The 22,461-nt window shown below is 35.9% G+C and overlaps 1 protein-coding gene across 1 annotated transcript in view; it reads right to left on the reverse strand.

Moving 5' to 3' along the window:
• Nucleotides 1-22,461, reverse strand: part of LOC149220161 (uncharacterized) — a 126,684-nt gene that overhangs the window by 102,353 nt on the left and 1,870 nt on the right. The window contains exons 4-5 of the mRNA XM_089384688.1: nucleotides 4,250-4,354; nucleotides 4,041-4,120 (exon numbers count right to left, since the gene is read on the reverse strand). Of these exons, the coding sequence (XP_089240814.1) occupies nucleotides 4,041-4,120; nucleotides 4,250-4,354 (185 nt within the window). The remainder of the gene's footprint in view (nucleotides 1-4,040; nucleotides 4,121-4,249; nucleotides 4,355-22,461) is intronic.

Here is a 22,461-nt window from a genome sequence, read left to right on the forward strand (position 1 = left end):
GAGGCTAGATCTTACCCTCCAGAGCCTAGATCTGACTTCAAACAAAAATCTTCCTTTAGATCTGCAGCTGCAAATGACAATAGCACCCAGAAACGATATATGCAATGATAAAAAAACCCCAAAAACCAATTAAATAATTAAAATAATTACAAGTTAAAGGCTCTGTAGCCAGATCTATCATTATGTCACACAAAAAAAAAAACAAATTAAAGGAGGTGCTAACTGGACACCCTCATGCATCAATAAAACAAAAAATCTTATGATACGCCCGGGATTAATTTATAGGGGCTCTTCAAAAAATACGGATCGAGAGTTAGCTGGTTCAGTTGAAAACTTCCCCTAACACCCGAGGATCTAAATCAAGATTTCCCTGCAAAACTCAATCCAGCCATCAAAATAGAGCGAGAAAATAATAATAAAATTCAGACAAATAGAGATACATGCTATTACGTTCAAAATTTAAATTATTATTCAAACCCCAGCAACTGAGCAAGATACATATACTCAAATCACTCTTCAGAAGCTATCATCAATGGCTTTAGAAAAAATTATGCATGAGACACATTTTACAGTATTCCCATGAAGAGTAACACCAGCAGAATTTAACCCCAAAGTCTTTCTTTATTATCCAAAAAAAAATTACACTAGAGCTTCTTGTTAAGCACACGACTCAAAGATTGGATAGATCGACTGACAAATGACCTATTTAAAGATAAATCCTCCAATTGTTAATTCGAATGATCCTCATCAAAGTAATCTCGACCGTTGATGAAGATCAAAATTTCATTTAATCTCATCCTTCAAAATATTTAATTTCTGAGGAAATTCGAAATTTTCATTTAAATGCATTTTAATTAACTCAAATTTCCCCCAAAAATTGACTTTGACTTAACCCTAGGGATCAAAGGTTTAAAATTTATCAAAATAATTAATTTATCTCCTTGGACCTCTTAAAAATTATTTTTTTAGGACCGACAAATTTTGCCTTTGGAGAATTTAAATTTACTTAGGACCTAGAATTAATTAAATTTCTGGCTTAAGATTTTAATTAATTTTTGGTTAGAAAAATTAATTAACTAACCTATGAGGGGATAAATTATTTTTTCCAACCCTCAAGACACTTTACATCATGATTTTCATCTTTTTTACATCATAAGGGGGAAAATCCATTTGTAATAGACCCTCAAAGACTATCCATTTCTGCGACACAAATATAATCCAACAGACCAAGCAATTTGTAATAAAATAACCTAACCAAATAGTTAGGATTATTCTCATATCACTTTTACATAAACTCGATCTAGAACACTAGGACTCGCCTTAAAATCCTAGAGACAAAATCCATTCCAGCTTTGGGGAAACACTTGAGGGGAAAACTCATCCAAGAATGGATCGGTGAGACAAAAAAACCTCCCAGAATGGAGATCGTCACTAGAATGTAGGTTTACCTAGGTTATTACATGCATGACATGGTTTTGTTGAGATTATTTACATCATATACATGCAGAATGGGTTTACATTATAACATGATGATCAGGTTGATGACGATAGCTGGACGGCACGGACACATCGATCAAGCGCTATCCCTTCTGCAAAAAAAAGGGGTGTACTGCTATGGATCATTAACACGTAGTGGTCAACAGAAAGAAGACCTCTAAGAGTTACAATCACCAATTCCCTGTCAGGCATAGTTTCCCCAACTCTTTGCAATTAATCTCTAAAGACGAGATATCCTCATAATGTAGGATTGCACAAAGTCTCCTTTATTCATATTCATATCTTTGAGTTGATCTTTCAAAGAGAGGATTTCATTCAAATTGTTGACTTCATACATGTCAGCTATCTTATCATACATGTCCTTAGACTTCTTCAAATTTCCAACATATGCAAGTAAATTATCTTGTAAACAATCAGCTATAATTTGCTTTGCTTTTAACTCAAATTTCTTATGCTTGTTCTTGGCAGCAACGGAAGCATTCTCCGGAGGCTCAGGTACTTTTCTTTGAATGAATTCCAAAAAATCAATGTTATCAACTATGATTTCCAACCTGATTTTCCATGCAACAAAGTTAGATGAGTCACCCAACTTCTCATGTTCCTTGAAGAAAGAGGAAGACATCTTGACTTGATTAGATAGGCTCCTTCAACTTTCCAAAGATGATTGCTTCAAATCTTGTCTCCTTTTGGGCTTGTCCTTCACCTTAGCTCTGATACCATGTTAAATTTCACACTGCTCTATGTTGTTTCAATTACTTTAGCCCAATTCAATTCTTCAATTAGCAATCTTTCATCAATAATTAATATTTCCAATCATCAACAATAATTGAAGATAGAACAATAAATGCAATAACAAAGGAGACAATCAATAAATCAACAAGAGACACCAGATTTTCGGTCAATGACCAAGGAAAAACCCACTACGAGGAAAACCCTTTGTAATTCTTCTTCTATTAGATTGTCATAAAATGTTCAGCAGAGAGTACAATGAGCCAATACAAAATCATCCAGCAAAATTAACCCAACAACATTCAGAAATATGTTCCCAACATCAATCTAAATCAGAGACAACTTTTCATGTCTGCAGTCAACTATTGTCAAATGTCAAAATGAAACCATAGAGCCCAACCGCATGGAGGAAGAGATATGTGTGCGGTTGAGAGCTTCCAACTACACGGATGAGCCTGCGTACTTGCGGTTATAGCCGAAAATTGTCTATGTCAAGCCTACGGTCGGAAACCAAAAACCTTAACACACATGCGAGCTTGCTTTGGACCCTGTAATCTCGGATCTATGCAAACCAATCTCCTCGAACAAACCTCAGACCTGTGCAAAACAATCAATGAAGAAGAGAAGAAGAAGATGCTTGGTGATGTCCAAATGAGCTTGAGGTCACTTGTATTTATAGGCTTCCAAGAGTGTCCAATTTCTTGTTAGGGCCAACCTGATCAAATGTGACATTGTGGGCTTCAATTCAAAAATACACTTTCCCTTGTCCAAATTGAGCGCTTCAATAGACAGAATTGGTCATCTCGAAAGAGGAATCTATTCCCATGGTTGGAATTTGTCAATCAGCTGCCAAATTAACAAAAAGTTCTTTGTAGAGATATCATAAATATGTCTATTACCAAGTTCCTCCCCTCCCTTAAGGATTCACAACCATGGATGCTAGGAAAGATATCGCAATGTGTTGCTAGCTCCCCTGTCAAGGGATAGCAAAATCAAGTCTTCTTAGCCCTGGCCACTATTTGTAGGACATTATCAGGCTCCGCATTGGGCACATTCATGATGGCAAACAATGACAAGTCATTTGATTCTGATGTTGCCCAAGTTGTTGTTCTTCCTCGACATCCATAGTCATTGCTGCTTTTTGGAGGACCTTTTATGGCACAGGATTGCTAGAAGGGTGTTCTTCTTCTTACATTCTATAATCTACTTCACTATCTAGGATTTATCCTTTTATGTAAACTTCTTTTTGTTTTATTGTCTACTCTTTCTTGCTCTCTTTGACAAAGGTTTTAGACTGCTTCAGAGCTTCCCACTCCTTATTGTTGTTTTTATCGAGGGTTGTTCTTGCTAGTCCCATTGACCTATTTCATTCATTTTAGTGGACATTAATAGAGTTTCATTTCATTTCTTATATTTATATGTGATGCATACTCTTTTCTGGACTCTCTGTCATGTCTGACCGCAAGACGACAATATTCTATACCTAAAATTCCTAATGCAATTCAAAACAGAACTCATGATCCTAAATAATTAATGAAATAACTGGAAAATATATTGCTTCTTGTTTCAAATAGTATGTCTTTTATGCACAAACTACAACAGATCTTGTTAAATAAGAACTTATATGTAAAATACATCTAGCAAAAATAGACCAAAGGCCATCCCAACATTAGGTTACTCCTATATGTTTCTTCCTGGACTTCACACTATCCTTTCAAATTCTTTCAACAGCATTTATGAAAGAATTTTAACTTTAACAGTACAAAAAGCATTTTAAAGGGCAGCATTAGAGGGTTTAGCTGACAATGTTTTACCATGGGCGGATGTCACTTCCATTGACTCTCAAAATGTTCTCTCGTAGAACCAAACTTGTGTAAAAAAACAGTAACCAAGCCTGCACAAAATAAAAATGTCTTAGTTTCTTCTAATATGCTAACTAGAAATGTGAGCTTTGTCAGAACAGTCCTCTTTATTTTCCTCTAGGATTGAATTGAATTATGGCAATTTAGGGCATTACATATACCTGGTACAACTGAACTGGAAATGCCGGGATGCAGCCATCCCAAATCCAGTTCTTCAGGACAAGTAGGATACAGGGAAACAACAGAAAGAGCACTGCTGTTCTATCCTGGCAAATAAATAATGGAAGTTGTCAGACAAAACATGAAGATTACTTCGTTTCATAGCAACATATATCAAATAGATTGTTTTAGTTAAAGAACAAACTCTTTATTTGATAAACTCCATAGAGATTCTATTGAAGCCAAGATATTCAAATCAAAGTACATAAACTTGACAATGATACAAAAGCATAGATAGAAACAATCATACTAGCACTGGATAACCCATATGATGAGACGATAAACTGCCTTCTCATTAAATATCCCTGATTATATAATAATATAAAATAGCATAGGTAAATAGAACTAAAAGTTGATATCAGTAACATAACTGATCATTTAGCTTGCCAAATATTGCAGCAATTACCGTAGAAACCAGGTGCTTGGTTTGTGAGTCTTTATCAACAAACCTCTCTAAATACAATCAGATAGTTGTACACTACGCCGTTCAGTTGCAGCATTCACATTGAAGAAACCAACTACTAATAGCCAGTCCAAACCTATTTATCATGTTAATATTTTACAAGAATATCCCCTGTAATCTGGGTTAGATTAGTGCATAGAAAATCAACTAGGTCTTCAGCAGCTACAGAACTTAGACATGTGCTTTGGTCCTTTAGAAACTTTGTTAGATCAGATAAGAAACCATTCCAATTGAGCTCACTTACATAAACACTTGTTCTTTACTTTAAACATCTCTCTTATGTTCAATAGGCAAAACATTGTGAGATGCTCATGCATGCATGTTATCATCTCTGTTTCCATCTATGGAAAAGCATAGATAGAAACAGAGATAATAACACCGGATAACCCATATAATGAGAGGATAAACTGCCTTCTCATTGAATATCCCTGATTATATACTAATATAAAAATATCCTAAGGAAATAGAAACTAAAAGTTGATATCACTAACATAACTGATCATTTAGCTCGCCAATATTGCAACAATTACCGTAGAAACCAGGTGCTGGGTTTTTAAGTCTTCATCAACAAACCTCTCTAAATACTATCAGCTACTTGTACACTACACCATTCCAGTTGCAGCATTCACATTGAAGAAACCAACTACTGATAGCCAAGCCCAAACCTATTTGTCATGTTAATATTTTACAAGAATATCTCCTCTGTAATCTCGGTTAGATTAGTGCACAGAAAATCAACTAGGTCTTCAGCAGCTATAGAATTTAGACAAGTTCACTTACATAAAGACTTGTTCTTTACTTTAAACATCTTTCTTATGTTCAATAAGCAAAACATTCTGAGATGCTCATGCATGGATATAAAAGTTTTCATACGACAATTTGTTGAATATAAAAACTATTCCTGATAGTATTTTGGGAGGGAAAAAAATAAGATTACGAAAGATTCCAGCACCACCATCGTAGGTAGTAAGAAGTTAGAACCAACTATCCAATCAGCCAATTGTGTAAGACATGAAATACGAATATGATTCATAGAATATTCAAGCATCTTGTTTTGTTTGAAGGAATATCTATTGAAGCATCTTCTTTTGTATAAACGAAAAAATATTGAAGAATTTTATCTCCCATTTCTTGACATACTTTCAATTCCTTTCCTTGTATGTCATGAATGGAACGTATATTATCTTTCCTCTGCATGTCATGAAGAGAATAAAACCTTATTTATGGGCAATTAAAGTGAGGAGAGTGAAGGTAGTAGTTGAAATGTGTTGCAAATGCTAGAAGAGGCAGTAATTGCTGGTTAAATTTGTGCCACTAAGAAGATGCATCTACATTTATGCCCTAAGTCACAGGCTTCGACGAATATGAACCTTGAGGTTTGAAATCCGGTAAGTCTGTGCAGGATCACTTCATCTCACACTTTTCAGATAAGAAAACAGGAAAGAAAATGTTTAATTCTCGATTGAATTGTTTTAGAACTCTTGTACTTCTCAATGGATGCTTTTGCAAAACCAACTTTCAGCTATTCACATGAGCAAGACAGAGACCATGGTGAGCTATTTGATCGGTATCAATGAACTACAAGTGTTTCAATAAATTGGTGGTGGTTGCTCACATGCATTTTAAAATCATTTCTGAATATTTTTCTGCTTGAGTATTCTTCGGAAGTCTAGAAATATGTTCGTCAATATGTTATATGGAAGGTTGTTTTTGCCAACCTAGCCTTGAAGATAGTTTAAAATTTTAGCATGATCAATGAACCCGAGGCAAATATTGACTTTTGGAAACCAATCAACTTGCCACTTCTACCATCTTCAAACTCAAATACGACTCACAACTCAAAATAATCCTGTATGCAGCAATCTCTCAAACTAATTGATTTCTCCATACGTGGGCTTAACATCCATCTAAAATGACACCATGATTTCCATGTTCTGCTCACCTTCCATTTGATTACTACACCAATCGTTTTCACAAAATCTCCCCAAAATACTAGCCACTTATAGCATTATCCTCAACCTTCAAGCCCTCTTTCCCACTTAGTAAAAGATTCTGAGCCATGGACGTGAATTTATATAGCCCCCCCACAACTAGACCAAATCATGATGTCATTTGGGAGAACATACTTTTCAACTTGCAAGAGATTAAAATATACAACTACAAGTATAGAACCAAGATAAGTCATCTCGTCAATGCACAATAGATGATTTTATGGACCATTAAAAAGGCAAAAAATTATAATGTAGAAGTGAAAAAATATCTACAGGATATATAGAATTTTGGTTGCAAAAGGGTCTGTCACATGAAATGATTGAGGGATAACTTGGCATGGAAAGAGAGAAATGTTACCAAAATCTTTGCTAAAATACATAAAAATTGGATAGATGTGGAACAAGGTAGGGAAAATGCCCCAACGGACTTTTCAGAGTGGACAAAATACAAACCTATTCAGAAATACATAGCAAATGTATTCTCAACTCTGGATGATTGTATGTGTGAGATATAGGATAAGATAGAATAATTTTATTAATGTCCAAAGAGACTGAAAGAGTACAATCAATGCTATACAAAGAGAGTTCAAAAGCAGTGCCTATATCTAAGCTATCAACTAAGATCAAAGAACTAAGTATAAAATGAGTACAAAATAGAAGTTTCGGTTTTAATAAGAAAATGTAAAGTGGTATTAGATCTGAACAGTGTTGCGAAAATCGTGATTTTTTTACTCAACCGATATTATCGCCCAATTTTTACAAAGTTTTTTTTTTTGAAAAATCGCGATTTTCTCCAAAAAATCGCGATTCGAATGGAAAAAATCGCGACCCTCCAGAACAACGCATTTGATAAGCAAATTGATGAGTTTTATTTCTCATTTTTAGCAAACAACAGACTTGTTTGAGAGCTGAGGAGGAGAGGAAGGTGTCTACTAGGGCAGAGGAGGAGAAAAACGGGAGATTTTAGCATCCCAAACAAGAGAACTTCGTGTTTGGACCAAATTTCTTCGGAAAATTGTGGTTTCCAGGTATGGGCACTAAATTTGGCCATTTTGTTTTGGTTTTTTTCTTGTTTTTGCTTGGGTTTCTATAACCCATTGATTATCAATAATTTTTGAGTGGATTTGATAGTGTTTTTTTTCATTTTTGTTGCATAAAGTGGAGAGGGTTCATTTTGGTCAAAAATGCAAAAACTTGATTGTTAGATTTATTAGTTTAATTTTTTCTTGTGCTCTATTTTTTTGCATTATTTTTTATTGGGTTTGAATGTGCATTTTTCCTATTATTGTTGGATTAAGTTGAGGTTTTTTTTTGTTTGTCAAAAATTCAATGTGTTGTGTCATGTATGTAATTTTTTTTATTTTTTTTAACTTGCAATTCTTATTGTGCCATAAGTTCAACTTCAAACTTCAACTTACATTAAAACTCAAGAGTTCAACCAAGTTATAAACATACCAATGAAATTGGACCCTCTGTGGGAATTTGGTGAACCTGATGGAGGGTTTGATAGAATAAACTTGTCTTGCAAGTTGTGCGGGCAGCATATGTCAGGGGAGGTTTATAGATTGAAATATCACCTTGCACAAATCCATGGACGTGATGTAGGGCCTTGCACCAATACAAATGTGGAAATCATCCGAAAAGCCATGAGATCATTGGAAGAATTAGAGCAAGACAAAGTGACCAAAGCAGATCTGAAGAAGCAACTAGCAAGGAGTGTGTTAGGATGTGAATATGGAAGTGGCACTGGTTGTACTTCAGCATCAATGTCTACAACCAACCCTGTAGTTACCTTATCATTTTTTGTTCCTAGAACCACCGCTGGTTCACAACCATCTATCACTTAAATGCTTAAAAAAATGAGAAAGAACAAGCTGACAAGTTGTTGGGCAAGTTTCTCCTTTGGAGTGATATTCCTTTTAGCGTTGCAAGGAATAATCCATTTTTCCAGCCTGTTGTTAATGTTATTGCAATTGTTGGCCCAAGGTACAAAATCCCTTCTTATGATGACTTTAGAAGCCGCATTCTTCAAGATGAAAAGGTTGACTGCACCAAAAGATTGGACGAGTTTAGGGCATCATGGGCACAAACAAAATGCATTGTGATGTCAGTTGATTGGACCTACCAAAAGGGGAGAACCCTTATAAACTTCTTGGTTAATTGTCCCAAGGGGACAATGTTTATGAAATCTGTTGATACATCTTCACATATCAAAGATGCAAAATTATTATGTGATTTGTTGGATGTGTTTATTTTGGAGGTGGGTGCAGAACATGTTGTCCAAATCATAACGGACAATGCTGCAAATCATGTTGATGCTGGCAAGATGCTTATGGAGAGGCATCCTACTTTATTTTGGACACCTTGTGCTGCACATTGTATTGATTTGCTGTTGGAGGACATAGGAAAAATTTCATTTGTCAAAGATATTGTTGACTCATCAAAAAGCATTACAAAATTTATATATAATCATGCATTTGTGCTTAGTTTGATGAAAAATTCACCAACAACAAGGATTTGGTGCACCCCACCATTACACGGTTTGCCACCAGTTTCATATCTCTTCAATCCCTCTTGAATTCTATGTGGGATGTGAAGAGAATGCTTCTTTCAAATGAGTGGCGTGATTTGACATTTAACCACAAACCAAAGGGAGAGACTATATGCAAATTAGTTTCATACCAGAAAAACTTATGGGCGGGAGTGCAGGAGGTGTGCAGCGTTACTGAACCTTTGGTAAAGGTTCTTCAATTAGTTGGTGAGAAGCCCGCAATGGGCTATTTGTATGAAGCCATGGATAGAGCCAAAGAATCCATTCGGGCCTACTATAATGATAAGGGAGATAAGGGGTTTCAGAAACAACTCCTCCTATGGGAAGTGATTGATGAACGATAGAACAACACACTCCATCATCCCATTCATGCTGCAGGGATCTACCTAAACCCCACATTTTCTTACCCATGTGAGTTCTTATTTGATGTTGAAATCATGGATGGATTTTTAACCTGTTTTTAGAGGATGGTGCGATCTCCAACAAAACGTGCAGAAATCTCCAAAGAAATGGAGATATACAAGATGACAGGTGACACATTTAGCTTTGAGATGGTTGTGGTTAATAAGAAGACTACAATGCCAGGTATTTTTTAGTTTGTTTCAAATTTCATTGTCTCTTCAAGTTCATAACTTCATACTTTGCTTCAACTTTCAAATTTCATTTTTTTCTTATGTTTATCTTATTTGTAATTTTGTTGTAGATGCATGGTGGACTCGCTATGGTGCCAGAGTACCCCATCTACGAAAGTTTGCCATTCAAATCCTCAGCCAAACATGTAGCTCCTCAAGATGCGAGCGCAACTGGAGTGTATTTGAAAAAATACACAACAAGAAGCGCAACAGGTTAAACTTAAAACTTAAAATATTCCAAATTTCCAATTAATTTTTTGAATTCATTAAATAATATTTTTTTATAATTATTATTTTATGATCTTTGTACAGGTTGGAGTCCCAGCAACTTAATGACATGGTCTACGTCTACTACAATCTTCGATTGTGGGTGAGGCAACTTGAGAGGATACCTGATATGGAAGCCATCTCATTGGATGGGATTGACACCACTGCTGCATGGAGGGTTGAGGCCGAGAGGCCTCTCATGGAGTCTGTTGATGATTGGTTAGAGCAAGAGGTAGTGGAAGGCGTAGAGGGGGAGGGGGAGGAGGAGGAGGAGGAGGAGCAACAGGAGGAAGAGGTGACACCACCTACCCAGGCTACCCCTGCTACCAATAAAGGATGTGGTCTACCTCCTATAGCTCCTAGTTCTTCAGCTTCTAGAGTCCACTGCCAACTCCATCGGCATCTACATCTAGAGGGAAAGGGAAAGCTATTGCATTTTCTCGCAAGAGGGGCAAAGGAAATCAGTAGTATTAGTTATTTGGTTCATTTCATTGTATATGACATTATGACTCATGATATGAGCTACATTATTATATTTTTTGTTAATATTTTGAGGAGTTGGGACTCAGGACTCAGGACTTACTATTCAGGACATGATTCACTGTTATGTGTGATGTAGCACTAGAAATGATATTACACATCTTATCTATTAGTTATTTTATCATATTTATGTGTCAATGTATTTATTTTATGTTGTAGATGCTTTAGATATTAAAAAAATTGAATATTTTTGTATTTTACGATTTTTTCCCGATTTTTTCCCGATTTTTTCCCCTCGCCGATTTAACCCCTATCGCGATTTTTGCAACATTGGATTTGAAAACTGAGGCCAAAATAGAAGGTGGAGAAGAACTATATACTAGTGCAGCCTTATAAAATAAATGGTTGGTAAATGTCAATAGGCATTGAGACACTAGCCTCATGATACACATCTCACATTGCCAAAATTAGAAAAGCCAAACTATAAATTTATTTTAAATTATTATTATTATTATTAGTATGAATTATAAAAAAATTAATGAGTTAAATATGTATACATTAAAAAAACGTGTAACAAGAAAAACATAATATCTGACACTTGTGGACATAACATTTTTTTAATTAAATTAAAAAGCAAAAAGGCATAGCTACTTTTGAGATAAATCTCAACCTTTTATCCCTTATTACTACTAGAAATATTATGTTGATATTCCGTAGAGGTTAAAATCCTACCATCCACCTAATAATTATTGATAATTAAATTATAATTGTAGAAGCTCTATTCCAAAATAGACACACCTATCAGTGTAATGAGTTATCAATCACCAAGAAGGAACCAAAACACAATCTACGAAGATTCTTTAGAAGGTACCAAGGACTGAGGGGACCAGGGTATGTAACCCTAGTAGGGATCCTACGGTGAGCCCTAGAGGCTAGAACTACCTTAAGTAGAAAAAATATGTTTAATTGAGAGTGACATGTGGACTCTTCTAATTTACGCTCCTTATATGCAATTACCTACATGTCAAGATTTGACTATATATATATATATATATATATATATATAGAAAAGGTCATGACAATATAGTAATATACAATGTCTACAAATATTTCTATTTGTGAAAAGATTAGGTTGCGATGAACAGGGATGGTTATTTACAATTGGAAGATTACTCGGGCATATGACAAACACTCCCCCTTGGAATGTGTTTTTCTCAAAGCATAGGAAGAGAAGGGTATTTATTTTTAAATGCTTCACTTTCCCATAAAAACATCATCCACTAGTAAATTTTTCCACTTGATGAGGTATCCTACATGAGGAATTCTACTATCTTTCTAGATCAAAGGCTTCACAGATGAGTTTGCCTTCTTCATTAAGGACTATAATACCATTTGTATTGGGTAACAGTTTCCTAATTTCTTCTTTAGGCAAGATATGTAGAATACAACATAGACTTCACTTTTGTTGAGAAGGTTTAAATCATAAGCAACCTTGTTGTTTTACAAATCCAACCGGGTCCATAAAATTTGTGTTAGCTTGTTCTTTCCTCCTTGGTTAAGGGATAATTGTTTATATGGTTTAAGGCATACAAAACCCCAATCTCATTCTTGAAACTCTTGTTCTAACTAGTGACGATCAACTTCTTGTTTAATCCTATTTTGAGTATTAGCATTCTTTTAATGTGTGTGTAATTTTTGAGGATTATTCTAAATAGTCTCTGATAGCAAGGACATTGATTTCAATTCGTAAAATTCTTTAGGTTTAGGAGGACCATAACCATATAGGGATTTAAAAGGAACCGTTAATGTAAGTATGGTGAGTCAGGTTATAGTATTATACCATCATTTTGTCAAATGCAATTGTTAAAACCTCTTATTTTGTTTATCAGTGGCAAAGCATCAAACGAAAGTTTTAAAACACTTAGTTATATCAATTTCTCCATCTATTTACAGATGGTAAGTTTACCTCCTAACAAGTGATATACATGTTTGTTAACACAACTTCCTTCAAAAATTACTTTTGAATCCAGGATCTCAATCACTTAACCTTTTGGAAAACCATGTAACTTGTTTTTGAATCCAGGATCTCAATCACTTAACCTTTTGGAAAACCACGTAACTTGCCTAACATTTAATAAATACATCTGCATTTTGTTTAGTTGTATTGTTCTTGGCCTAATATTTAATAAATGCATATGCAATTTGTTCAATCGTATTGTTCTTGCATATAACCATGAAATGCATCTATTAGGTTGATTGGTCAACCACAGCAAATATTCAACCTTTTCCTTCTGATATTAGCAGCCCATTAATGAAATCAAATAAATTTCTTACACTTAGGAATATGGAGAGGTTGTAGCAATCCTGGGTATGCATAGTTCTCAATGCTCATTCTTAATTCTTTGACATATTTCGCATTCAACTAAATACTTGCGTCTTTCATTCTTCATCCCTTTCCAAAGGAATGTTTGGCAAATATTAAGGGAGAGGGGACATGAGTTGGCCACCCTAATTTTAGGGGTATGTGGGGCTTGCATGGAACAACATCAGACCCTCAATTTTCACTAGATGTGCATTGAAGTGTTCCCAAACCCTTTAATACATTTCTCAATGTGATGTGTTCAAAATGTGGTAATGTTAGCAACAAAAGTACAAAGTGTTTAAAAACCATCAATTTATACATGGGCTAATCATTAACAATAAGATGCACACATAGATGAAAACTGTGGAGCCATTGATTGGACATTGACATAATTGTGTAATTACTTTATCAGATAGAAGCCATTGATTGGACATTGACATAATTGTGTAATTACTTATCAGATAGAAGCCATTGTTTACACATCATGGCCTATATATTTCATGCATGGATTGAAATATTCCCATGCGTTAACCCATGTGACAAAAAATTCTAATCATAACTCCATGAAAGAGGCACCACCTACTGCATTGCACATCATATTGGGTACATTTCTCCACCACCACTGTTTGTTGTGCAAGCCATTACAAGGTGTCTCTCTCCACTACCATTACAATGTTCATACCTTCATCCCCACTGAAAGCATTTGGCTTGCATTTCTTATGACATGGGTTTGTGGAAATTGTTTTATGCCTTTATTATTTCTTATTCTATAGTGTTTGCATTTAATGGCTGCGCATGTTGTGTTGCTTTGTGCAGGTGATCAGATCTATTGCACTTGAGAAGGTAATGGCATCCTCTAATCCAGTGTTTGAAGTAGGGATATCATTTCAGGGTTTTGTCAAGTTTTCAGTTACACTGTGGTTCAAGGTGGGGTACACATAAAACTTGACGCCCATCTTGTTAACTGTTTGATTATATGGGACTTCTAAGTAACAAACTTGACACCAATGCTGCTAAATGTTTGATTATTTGCAACTTCTGGGTACCAAGGAATATCTTAGAGGCTAAATTTTGCCATTTGGCTAATTTTCCAATACTTTTCAAAAACAATTCACCGATTTCCACTTTTCCTAAAACAATTAGCACACATTCTATAAAATAATATTATTTTATTAAGAAGTCCAAAGGGGTTGAATCCAGTGGTGGAAAGTGAGAAGTTTTTCAGCACTGGGCAAGATTCAATTCTAATGAAGGCCTAACCTAGAGCCATGGGAGCACCTTGAGGTAGTGGTCGAATGTGTGGTTACACCCAGAGAGATTATATTAAATGATCTTATGATCCATGCACACATAAGTGGATCAAAGTCAGCTCTTATTCTATATGGCAAATCAAGTTTGAAACTCAATGGTAGTTGATGTGGCCTAAACCAAGTGTGATCCCCGGATGATTTTGATAGCTTAGATGCCCCTAGGTCACAGTTCCTTAAACCACAAGCTACTCCCACAAGTTACAAACAAAACAAATATTAGTTTATCAAAAAAGGATCAAAAATTTATAGAAACTATATAAAATCCTTTCAAATTTGAATACTTTTACAAAATGATTGCCAGACTTTTATCATTGGCATTTTGATAGTTATTAAGATTCACCAAGCTTTCTACACTTCAAGATAGGCATGGATCCTTAAAGTTTTCCCTACTGGATACTTTTTTAGATTTGAATATCAGCGTGTCTGAGTGCCATAGATGCTTGCAAAGAGACAGTGTTATAAGAAATTGATATTGAAAATAAGACCCTGTCAAAAAAACACCAAATACATTCATGGACGAAACCTCAGACAAAGTTATCTTGAAGGAGTATTGCTCTAAATGGTATTGCTCCTCTAATTGATAGTGGGTTGTTGGGCAAGATAACCTCTTCAATTCCTCTTTTTTAAGCCACAAAAATTATGTTTTTCCTTGAACCCATCCTCACTAGTTTCCAGATAAGTTGGGTATGAGAATTATTGGGCACCATACCATTCAACCTTGCCCACCTGAGAGTACACATTACAGCTTTGAGGTTGGAACTGTAGTAGATACGTGGGGAAATGATGGCTGGCGGGAAGGAGTTGTTGTGATTAAAGAACCCTCTTATGGAGTACAAATATTTTTTTCCTGGTACAATTTCTGCTCTTCATTGTTGGGTGTAATATAATTCCCTTAATATACAGATAATAGCTTCCCTGTTGGTTTGAACTGCAACTGGACCACAACTTTGAGAGTTTATAGCTTATCTTTATCTTTCAGACAAAAGTGTTTATTCAACATTCCAGAAGTATGATTTGCGCCTTTCCAGAGAGTGGATCCACAATCAGTCGGTTGATATGGCGAAGAATGTAGACCTAGCTACAACACTGGTTTTGTATGACACTAGCCAGGGCCCTGATATAGGGTGTTTACATTCTTCGAGATTGAATAATGATTTCTTTAGATACATCTTCAAGATAATTAGAAAATCATGTTCCTTCATCCAATAGGAAGTTACGTACTTTTTCCCAGATTGCAGAAACAGAATCCAGAAAGTTTGCAATATGTGAAAATACTGAGAATGATTCAATGAAAATAAGAATACTGCAACAGTGACAGGGAAAGAAGTGAAATTGCACATATGTGATGACTTTATTAACGTTTCAAAATTTAAAAACATGACATTGCGCAACAGTTCTAATATGGATGCATTCAGGAACTTGACTAATTTCACAGTGCAGGATGGTGTAGACCAGAGAACCCTAATGTTCAATAGCTTAACTTGGAGAGTAATGACAAAGACACGTGTAATACTGACAGTGACGGGCCATGTAATGAATTTGACTTAAGATGGAAATCATCAAGGAAAAAGCAATGTGCTTGAGACTGCTCTGCAATCAAGACCTGCTACATCTTCTGGAGAAAAGAAATCAAAATGGCTCAATAGAAGTAAGTTGGTCAACATAGATGAGGTAATGAATTATGAAAGACAGCAAATCCCTTTTGGGCATAAACACTGAACATTTGGCACATAGAAAAAGAAGACTCAATGAAAGAAAACAGATTGAAGCAAGGTCATGAGAACCTCAAGCCCATACAGTGGGCTTTTATTAGTGAAAGTATGTTCATAAGTTCAATGGCTCTGGCTAACCTCGCGATGTCAACATGATAGGCTGTTTTGCAGTAGGCCTTGTAATTTCATTCAAATGGTTAGATTTGTTTTGTCCAGTGGAGCTGGTTAGGTTGGCAGGTTAAGTAATCTTTGGAAGTGTCTGTAGAAGATTTGAAGGAAACTCCTAAATTTCCCTGTAAGTTTTGATTCATGCCATTGTAAACTAGAACACCTCATGCAGGTTGAGTTATGTTGACATGAGATGTAAAATGTTCTTAGCATCATGTAAGATGGCAACTCATGTCAATTAGAGATCCAAATCAGCCAAGGAGATCGAGAACCAATCTAGGACCTGATCTGTTGTATCAGATCCAAAGCATTGTATATCTATAATTTTCTCAGTTGAATCATTATCCAAGGACAGAAGCCCAAGTTCAGAATTTTAATGAAGCTCTGTTGATTGGGAAGAACCTGTTTGTGTTATTATGATTCAAATTGGTTATGTGAAATTTTGCTTCCACTAATTAAGTTACGAACTTAGTTGTGCTTTCAATCAGTAGATCTGCAATCTGCTAGGTTAATAAGTTGTTGGGTGGTTCAAGGAAAAATTAACAGACAGCCCAACAGAAAAGATATCGAACATAGGGCAATAAGTTTCAGTCCACAGTGCACACATTTCCAAGCACAAACCAAATCTAGAATCACTTTAGTTACTGCATATTTACAGCAGTAAATATGCTCTATTATCTTCAATATATATGTTCAAGTCACGTAACACTTTCATCCCTTAGTCATGTCAAATCAGCAGAACAACTAGTGCTGGGAATTACCCAATCAAGAAGACAATGCAAGATGGAAATCAAATCTGCATTTACACAATTTTGGACAGCTAGAAGGTTTCAAATATACATGATAGAAATGAAGTACATGTACATACTCACAGCTTATAACAATCTGGTATATTTCTTCGGACTCTCCAAAACCTTAGCTAGGGAAAACAAATAAAACCCTAGCACCACAAAAGATCTCCATCAAGCACAACCAAGTCCTCCTTACCTTGTGCATTTGTCTCCCACAAGTTCAATATGTTTCCTTATCTCCTCCTCAGTCAATCTCCTTTAGGGTAAACCCTAGCTTCTTTGTTTTTTTAGGGTGAAACCCTAACCCTAGAACAACCTTAAATTTCTTTGAGAACCCTAGCATTCAAGACAAATAGAGATGATACAATGAAGATTAAACGAGAGAGAGAGAGAGACTTTGTGGCACTACTCTCCTCATTCTAACAAAAGAAGATGGATAAATAGTGATTAGATAGACTTTCTCCTACCTTTATTTATATGAGAGTTAAGGGAGGCCAACAACATGAAGTGGGCCTAAACCCTTGCAACCTATCTCTAACAAGATTAAACGAGAGTAAGACTCGGTTCCACTACTCTGCTCACTCTAACAAAAGATGATGAATAAATACTAAATAGTGAGTAGAATGAGTTTCTCCTACCTCTATTTATATGAGAGGTGAGGGAGGCCAACAACATAAAGTGGGCCTAAACCCCTACAAGCAACCTATTCTAACAAGTGTATCCACATGTGAGATGCTCCACTCCAAAAGGACATGTGTCAAGCTCCAAGGTGATGTCGTCAACAGGCATGAGAACTCCACAAGATGTGTCCAACGCTCCTCCACAAGCCTCCAAGGCTCCAACACTCCTCAAAGCAATGTGCTCCATGGGTCCACCACACCTACGTGATCACTCCCTCGACCCAAGCCTCCATGCATCAACGAAGTGTGCCAATGTGCTCCACTCGTCCACCACTCCTGCGTGATCTCCCTCAGCCCCAATACTCCTCCAAAGAAAGGCATCCTCCAAGCAAGCAATTCAACCTCCATGTGGTCGTCATAAAGTCACCAAGTTGTTAAGATATCCAATGCTCCAAAGAAGAGTGCCACAAAACCATCAAGCAAGGTCTCGCAATCCAAGAGTAAGCCTCCTCCACATGTGCATGTTCATCACAATACAATCAAGGGTTATCCTTACACCATGCGCCCCACATCACATGAAGCACCTCAAACATGATGTAAACACTTCCTCCTCCAAAGAAAGGCATCTTCCAAGCGAGCAACTAAACCTCCATGTGGCCTTCATAAAGTCACCAAGTTGTCAAAATCTCCAATGCTCCAAGGAAGAATGCAAAATAAACACCAACCAAGTTCTCACAATCCAAGAGTAAGCCTCCTCCACACGTGCATGTCTATCACAAAACAATCAAGGGTCATCCTTAAACCACGCACCCCACATCACATAAAGCAGCCCCAACATGAGTAGCCCTAAAAGCTAACAATGGTTTAACATTAACTAGAATTGAACCAAGCTATACTTCAACAATATGTTCAATATGATCAAGAGATAATTTCACTAGTAAATCTTGGAATACACCCATGTGCTTCTCAATGAATTAATGATTTTGAAAGGATATTTATCAACGAGAGCACTTCCACATGACAGTATTTTCAAATCATTTTCTCTAACTAATGTGAAGAAACCATCTTCATAGGTGGAAAATTGAAACCATCTAACTTAATACTTTTTTGCTTCCCATTTAAAATTAATTAATGGGTGCTCAAGATTCATAGTGTATGTGCCCACATTTAATTAACCATTATGCTCATAGAACCATTTCAACTCCTTGTGGCAATGCATAACAATCTAATTGCATACTAAAATCTTGTGTAGATCAAAAGCTTGGTTACAACTAACTATACCTAATATTTGAAAGAATAACTTTGGCGTAAATCACATGTAGACAAACATTTGTCCTGACAATGAACCACACTAGTTGGTTCGAAACGCGTCGACAAATGTCTGTCTACATGTGATTTACGCCGAAGTTATTCTTTCAACTATTATGGATCACAGAAGCCTCAATTCAACTATACCTAATATCTTATGTTCATTTAGCATAACAATAATATAATTTTTTTTGGTCGCTATTTTTATTGAAATCTTTTTTATCTTACAAATATATGATTTATTTTACTTTAAACGTGTCTTTCTTCTTGCTCCAATCTTCCTTTTCTTGTTTGGGCGAGTTGGATAAAGATACATGAAGTGGCTTTGACTTTGGTGAAAAGATTTTCACTTGTTCCATAAAGCACAATAATGTTTTTCACTCGTTGCACCCCTAGGGGTGTAGATCAGTTGGCAATAGAGTGTACTGTTAAGGCATTCCTTGTGAGTCTCTAGTTCAAACCTCGCCTAGCCCGTGTGCCATGCTTTGGGGGTGTGAGGTTATAGTGGTGGTGTTTGGAATCAATCCATGTGACGTGAGTATGAGCCCAGCCTAGTTGCTGATTCCTAGAACAAAACAAAAAAAAAGACAGAAAAAAACATAGATCATAGTTGCCATTAGTTGCAGCAGGCAGTGCTTTCTCCAAATACATCCATAACCCTTTACTACAAGGTAGAGCTGTCATCTGAGCAGCCCATGCATGATAGTTAACCCCATTGCAAAAGTGGTAAAAAAGCATTTTTCATCCATAGATATCACAATAATAGTGCAGATCAGCGGAGACTTCTGGCTAAATCAAGGGGGAAAAGAGTGTGTTACCCTTGAGGAATAAAAATCACAGAAACCTTCCTTAAATTTGACAAAAACCCAAGACAAACTGGCAAGTAGGCATGTGCAGGTGAAAAACCCTAAAAGACTGAGCACTATCCAAAAGGGGGTGCTGAAAACTCAATGGCATGCTATTGGATGTTTTCTGTGCTTAAAAATGGATCCTAATGCACATTGAGAAGTGATTGTTTCCATTTTAAAAGGTTGTTACAAATCTGACGGTTCCAAAGCAAGTGTTAAGCATAGTGCATCTTTTGATTCCTAGTATGCATCATGCTTTGGTCCCCAATTGAGAATTTTGGTGTCATGTGTGTGTTGGTGGACAGGATAAGTAAAGTGACAAATTGACAAGTGAACCTTGTCAAGATTGAAATGGATAACACTAGAATCAATAATAAATCCCAAATAAATAACACTCTTAGCCAAAAAAGTATTTTTAAAGTTTGGCCTTTAGTTGATGTTGTTTGAGCAGCACAAGGATTGCTTATACATGTTGAAGATGCTTATCACAATTTTTATGTATACTAAGACATCATCATACATAGCAATGACGAATTTGCAAATATGTGGGAAGAACAAATCATCGATAAATCACATGAAGATTGTTGGAGTGTCCAATTTTTGTCCTAAAACCAATCTCCCAAACATCAAATTGATTCATACAAATTTAATGATATCTTGAAGAAAGATCAAGTTTAGAAGTATCAAGACCCCTGGAGATGATCAAGGAGATCTTCAATTTATGGAAGTAGATATTGATTTTTCACTTAATCTTGTTAAAAGATTGATAACCAATGCATGATGTCATTCATTATCTTTATTTTCTTTGATTTATAAGTTGCACGAGCTGTCATTCATGTTTTATCCCTTCCATCATAGACAATTGATGCCCAGGTTAATTTGAAAATTGGGAACCAAAAATAAGATCATTAGTGTTATTCACATTGCAGGAAGTTCTTTAGGCTCCCCGAAAACATCTTATAATGCCTCCAAAATACTTTTCATCACTTTTCAGTAAATGAAAATTGTAATTTTGTTCTCTACCTGGCAAATGATATAGAGTGCAAACTGTTTGCCTATGTTGGCTAATTTAACAGCAGATTTGTCAGTAAGAGGAGCTCTGAAAAAGGCTAACTGGAACTTGTGCATTTTATCATCCTTATGAAGCAAATAGGTGTTGCAATACCCACAAGATACTTTTGGTGTCATGCTAATAGAATTGACCAAGAACAATGCCACTACATTCCACAGGTGTTACGTGACATTGTATGGTATCTATAAAAGCTTCAATAGAAAATGTGACACTGCAAATACAATCCACAAAAGTAGGTTGCCCACTAGTATTGAACCAACCAAGGTTATATTGTCATAGTATTTAGACATGGCTATGTAGGTAAGTACAGTGATGTAAGTGAATCTTGTGAAACTTTGCCGATGATACATTACACCAGTTGCTCCTTAACTTAATAGTTCTCAGTGAAAAGATTCATTATCTACTGAAAATTATCATGCAAATCCATATTCATGAGAACAAAAGATTAAGGCAGATAAGTACTATGTTGTCATTAAAACTAAGAATTAAGGGCACTTGGATTATTTACTATGATAGTGAAAGTCTTCTTCATCCTCAATCACTTTTATTGTGGTTACCAATGTTCTTTCTTTAATCACTTTCTTCTCGCGGCACTCCTCATTTGAGTGTCCACAAGACCGTATGATAGTTACAAGATTGGAGTAGGCCCTTCCCACTTGCCTTGTTGATCCCCTTGCAGGACAACAACATGGTGAAGGTAGAGACACCAAAGGAATGAGTCTTTGAGGAAGACTGGAGCTACTGTTGTCTAAGTGTTGCTTTCCTATGTCCTTTCCCTGGTTTTGCTTCAATCTTTAAGGCCAAATGAAACATATCCTCTGAAATCCTCAAATTAGAAACCTTCTGCAATAAATGAAAACTTAAATAGTTCATGTTTCCAGCACTTTCCCATTGTTGCTCCTTCAAAAGGAGGAAATGCCATACTTCTTCAATCATAATTTCTAACCTGATCTATGCCTCCTTCCAGACAATTTTTGTAGGCCATGTTCAAAATGAAAAATTAAAATTATTAATAATATAAATCCAAAAAAGAAATGTTCCATGTGTCCTGTGAGCCTACTTCAAACCAACTGGGAAATCAAACAATCATGTATTTGTCCAAAGCAAAGAATTTTCATACCCAGTATCCATTCACAATTCAAAGTGGTGTACTTATACCATGGCCTTCTAAAGACTTATCTTCAAACAGCTGGGGGCCTGCCAAATTTATCATCTTTCCCAACCTTATATGTATCTTAAATACTTGACAACGAGACAAGCATGGAAGAAAAGAAAACGGGAATATTGTAGTCAACAAACAGAAGCTAAATTCCTTTGATCTGGGAATTTAACGAAATAATGTGTTAGCACCAAGGAAGTTAGCATAAATAAGATGATCAGGAACCAAGTTGTGACAAATATGAACTGCATCTATAATCTCCCTTTCAAGAAGCATAGCTATGCTCATCACGATGAAATTCCAGCGGTGCAAAATCAAAATATCAATAGATTAATGTTATCATTAGCCACTTGCATGATTTTGTTAACATCAGAGGAATAACTCAGTGCTAACATAAAAGAAAAGAAATTGGTTTATTCA

This window comes from Pinus tabuliformis, chromosome Q (assembly GCF_031772625.1).
Source record: "Pinus tabuliformis cultivar Carrire ecotype Pingquan chromosome Q, CPIR1, whole genome shotgun sequence".
In the NCBI taxonomy this organism is placed as follows: domain Eukaryota; kingdom Viridiplantae; phylum Streptophyta; class Pinopsida; order Pinales; family Pinaceae; genus Pinus; species Pinus tabuliformis.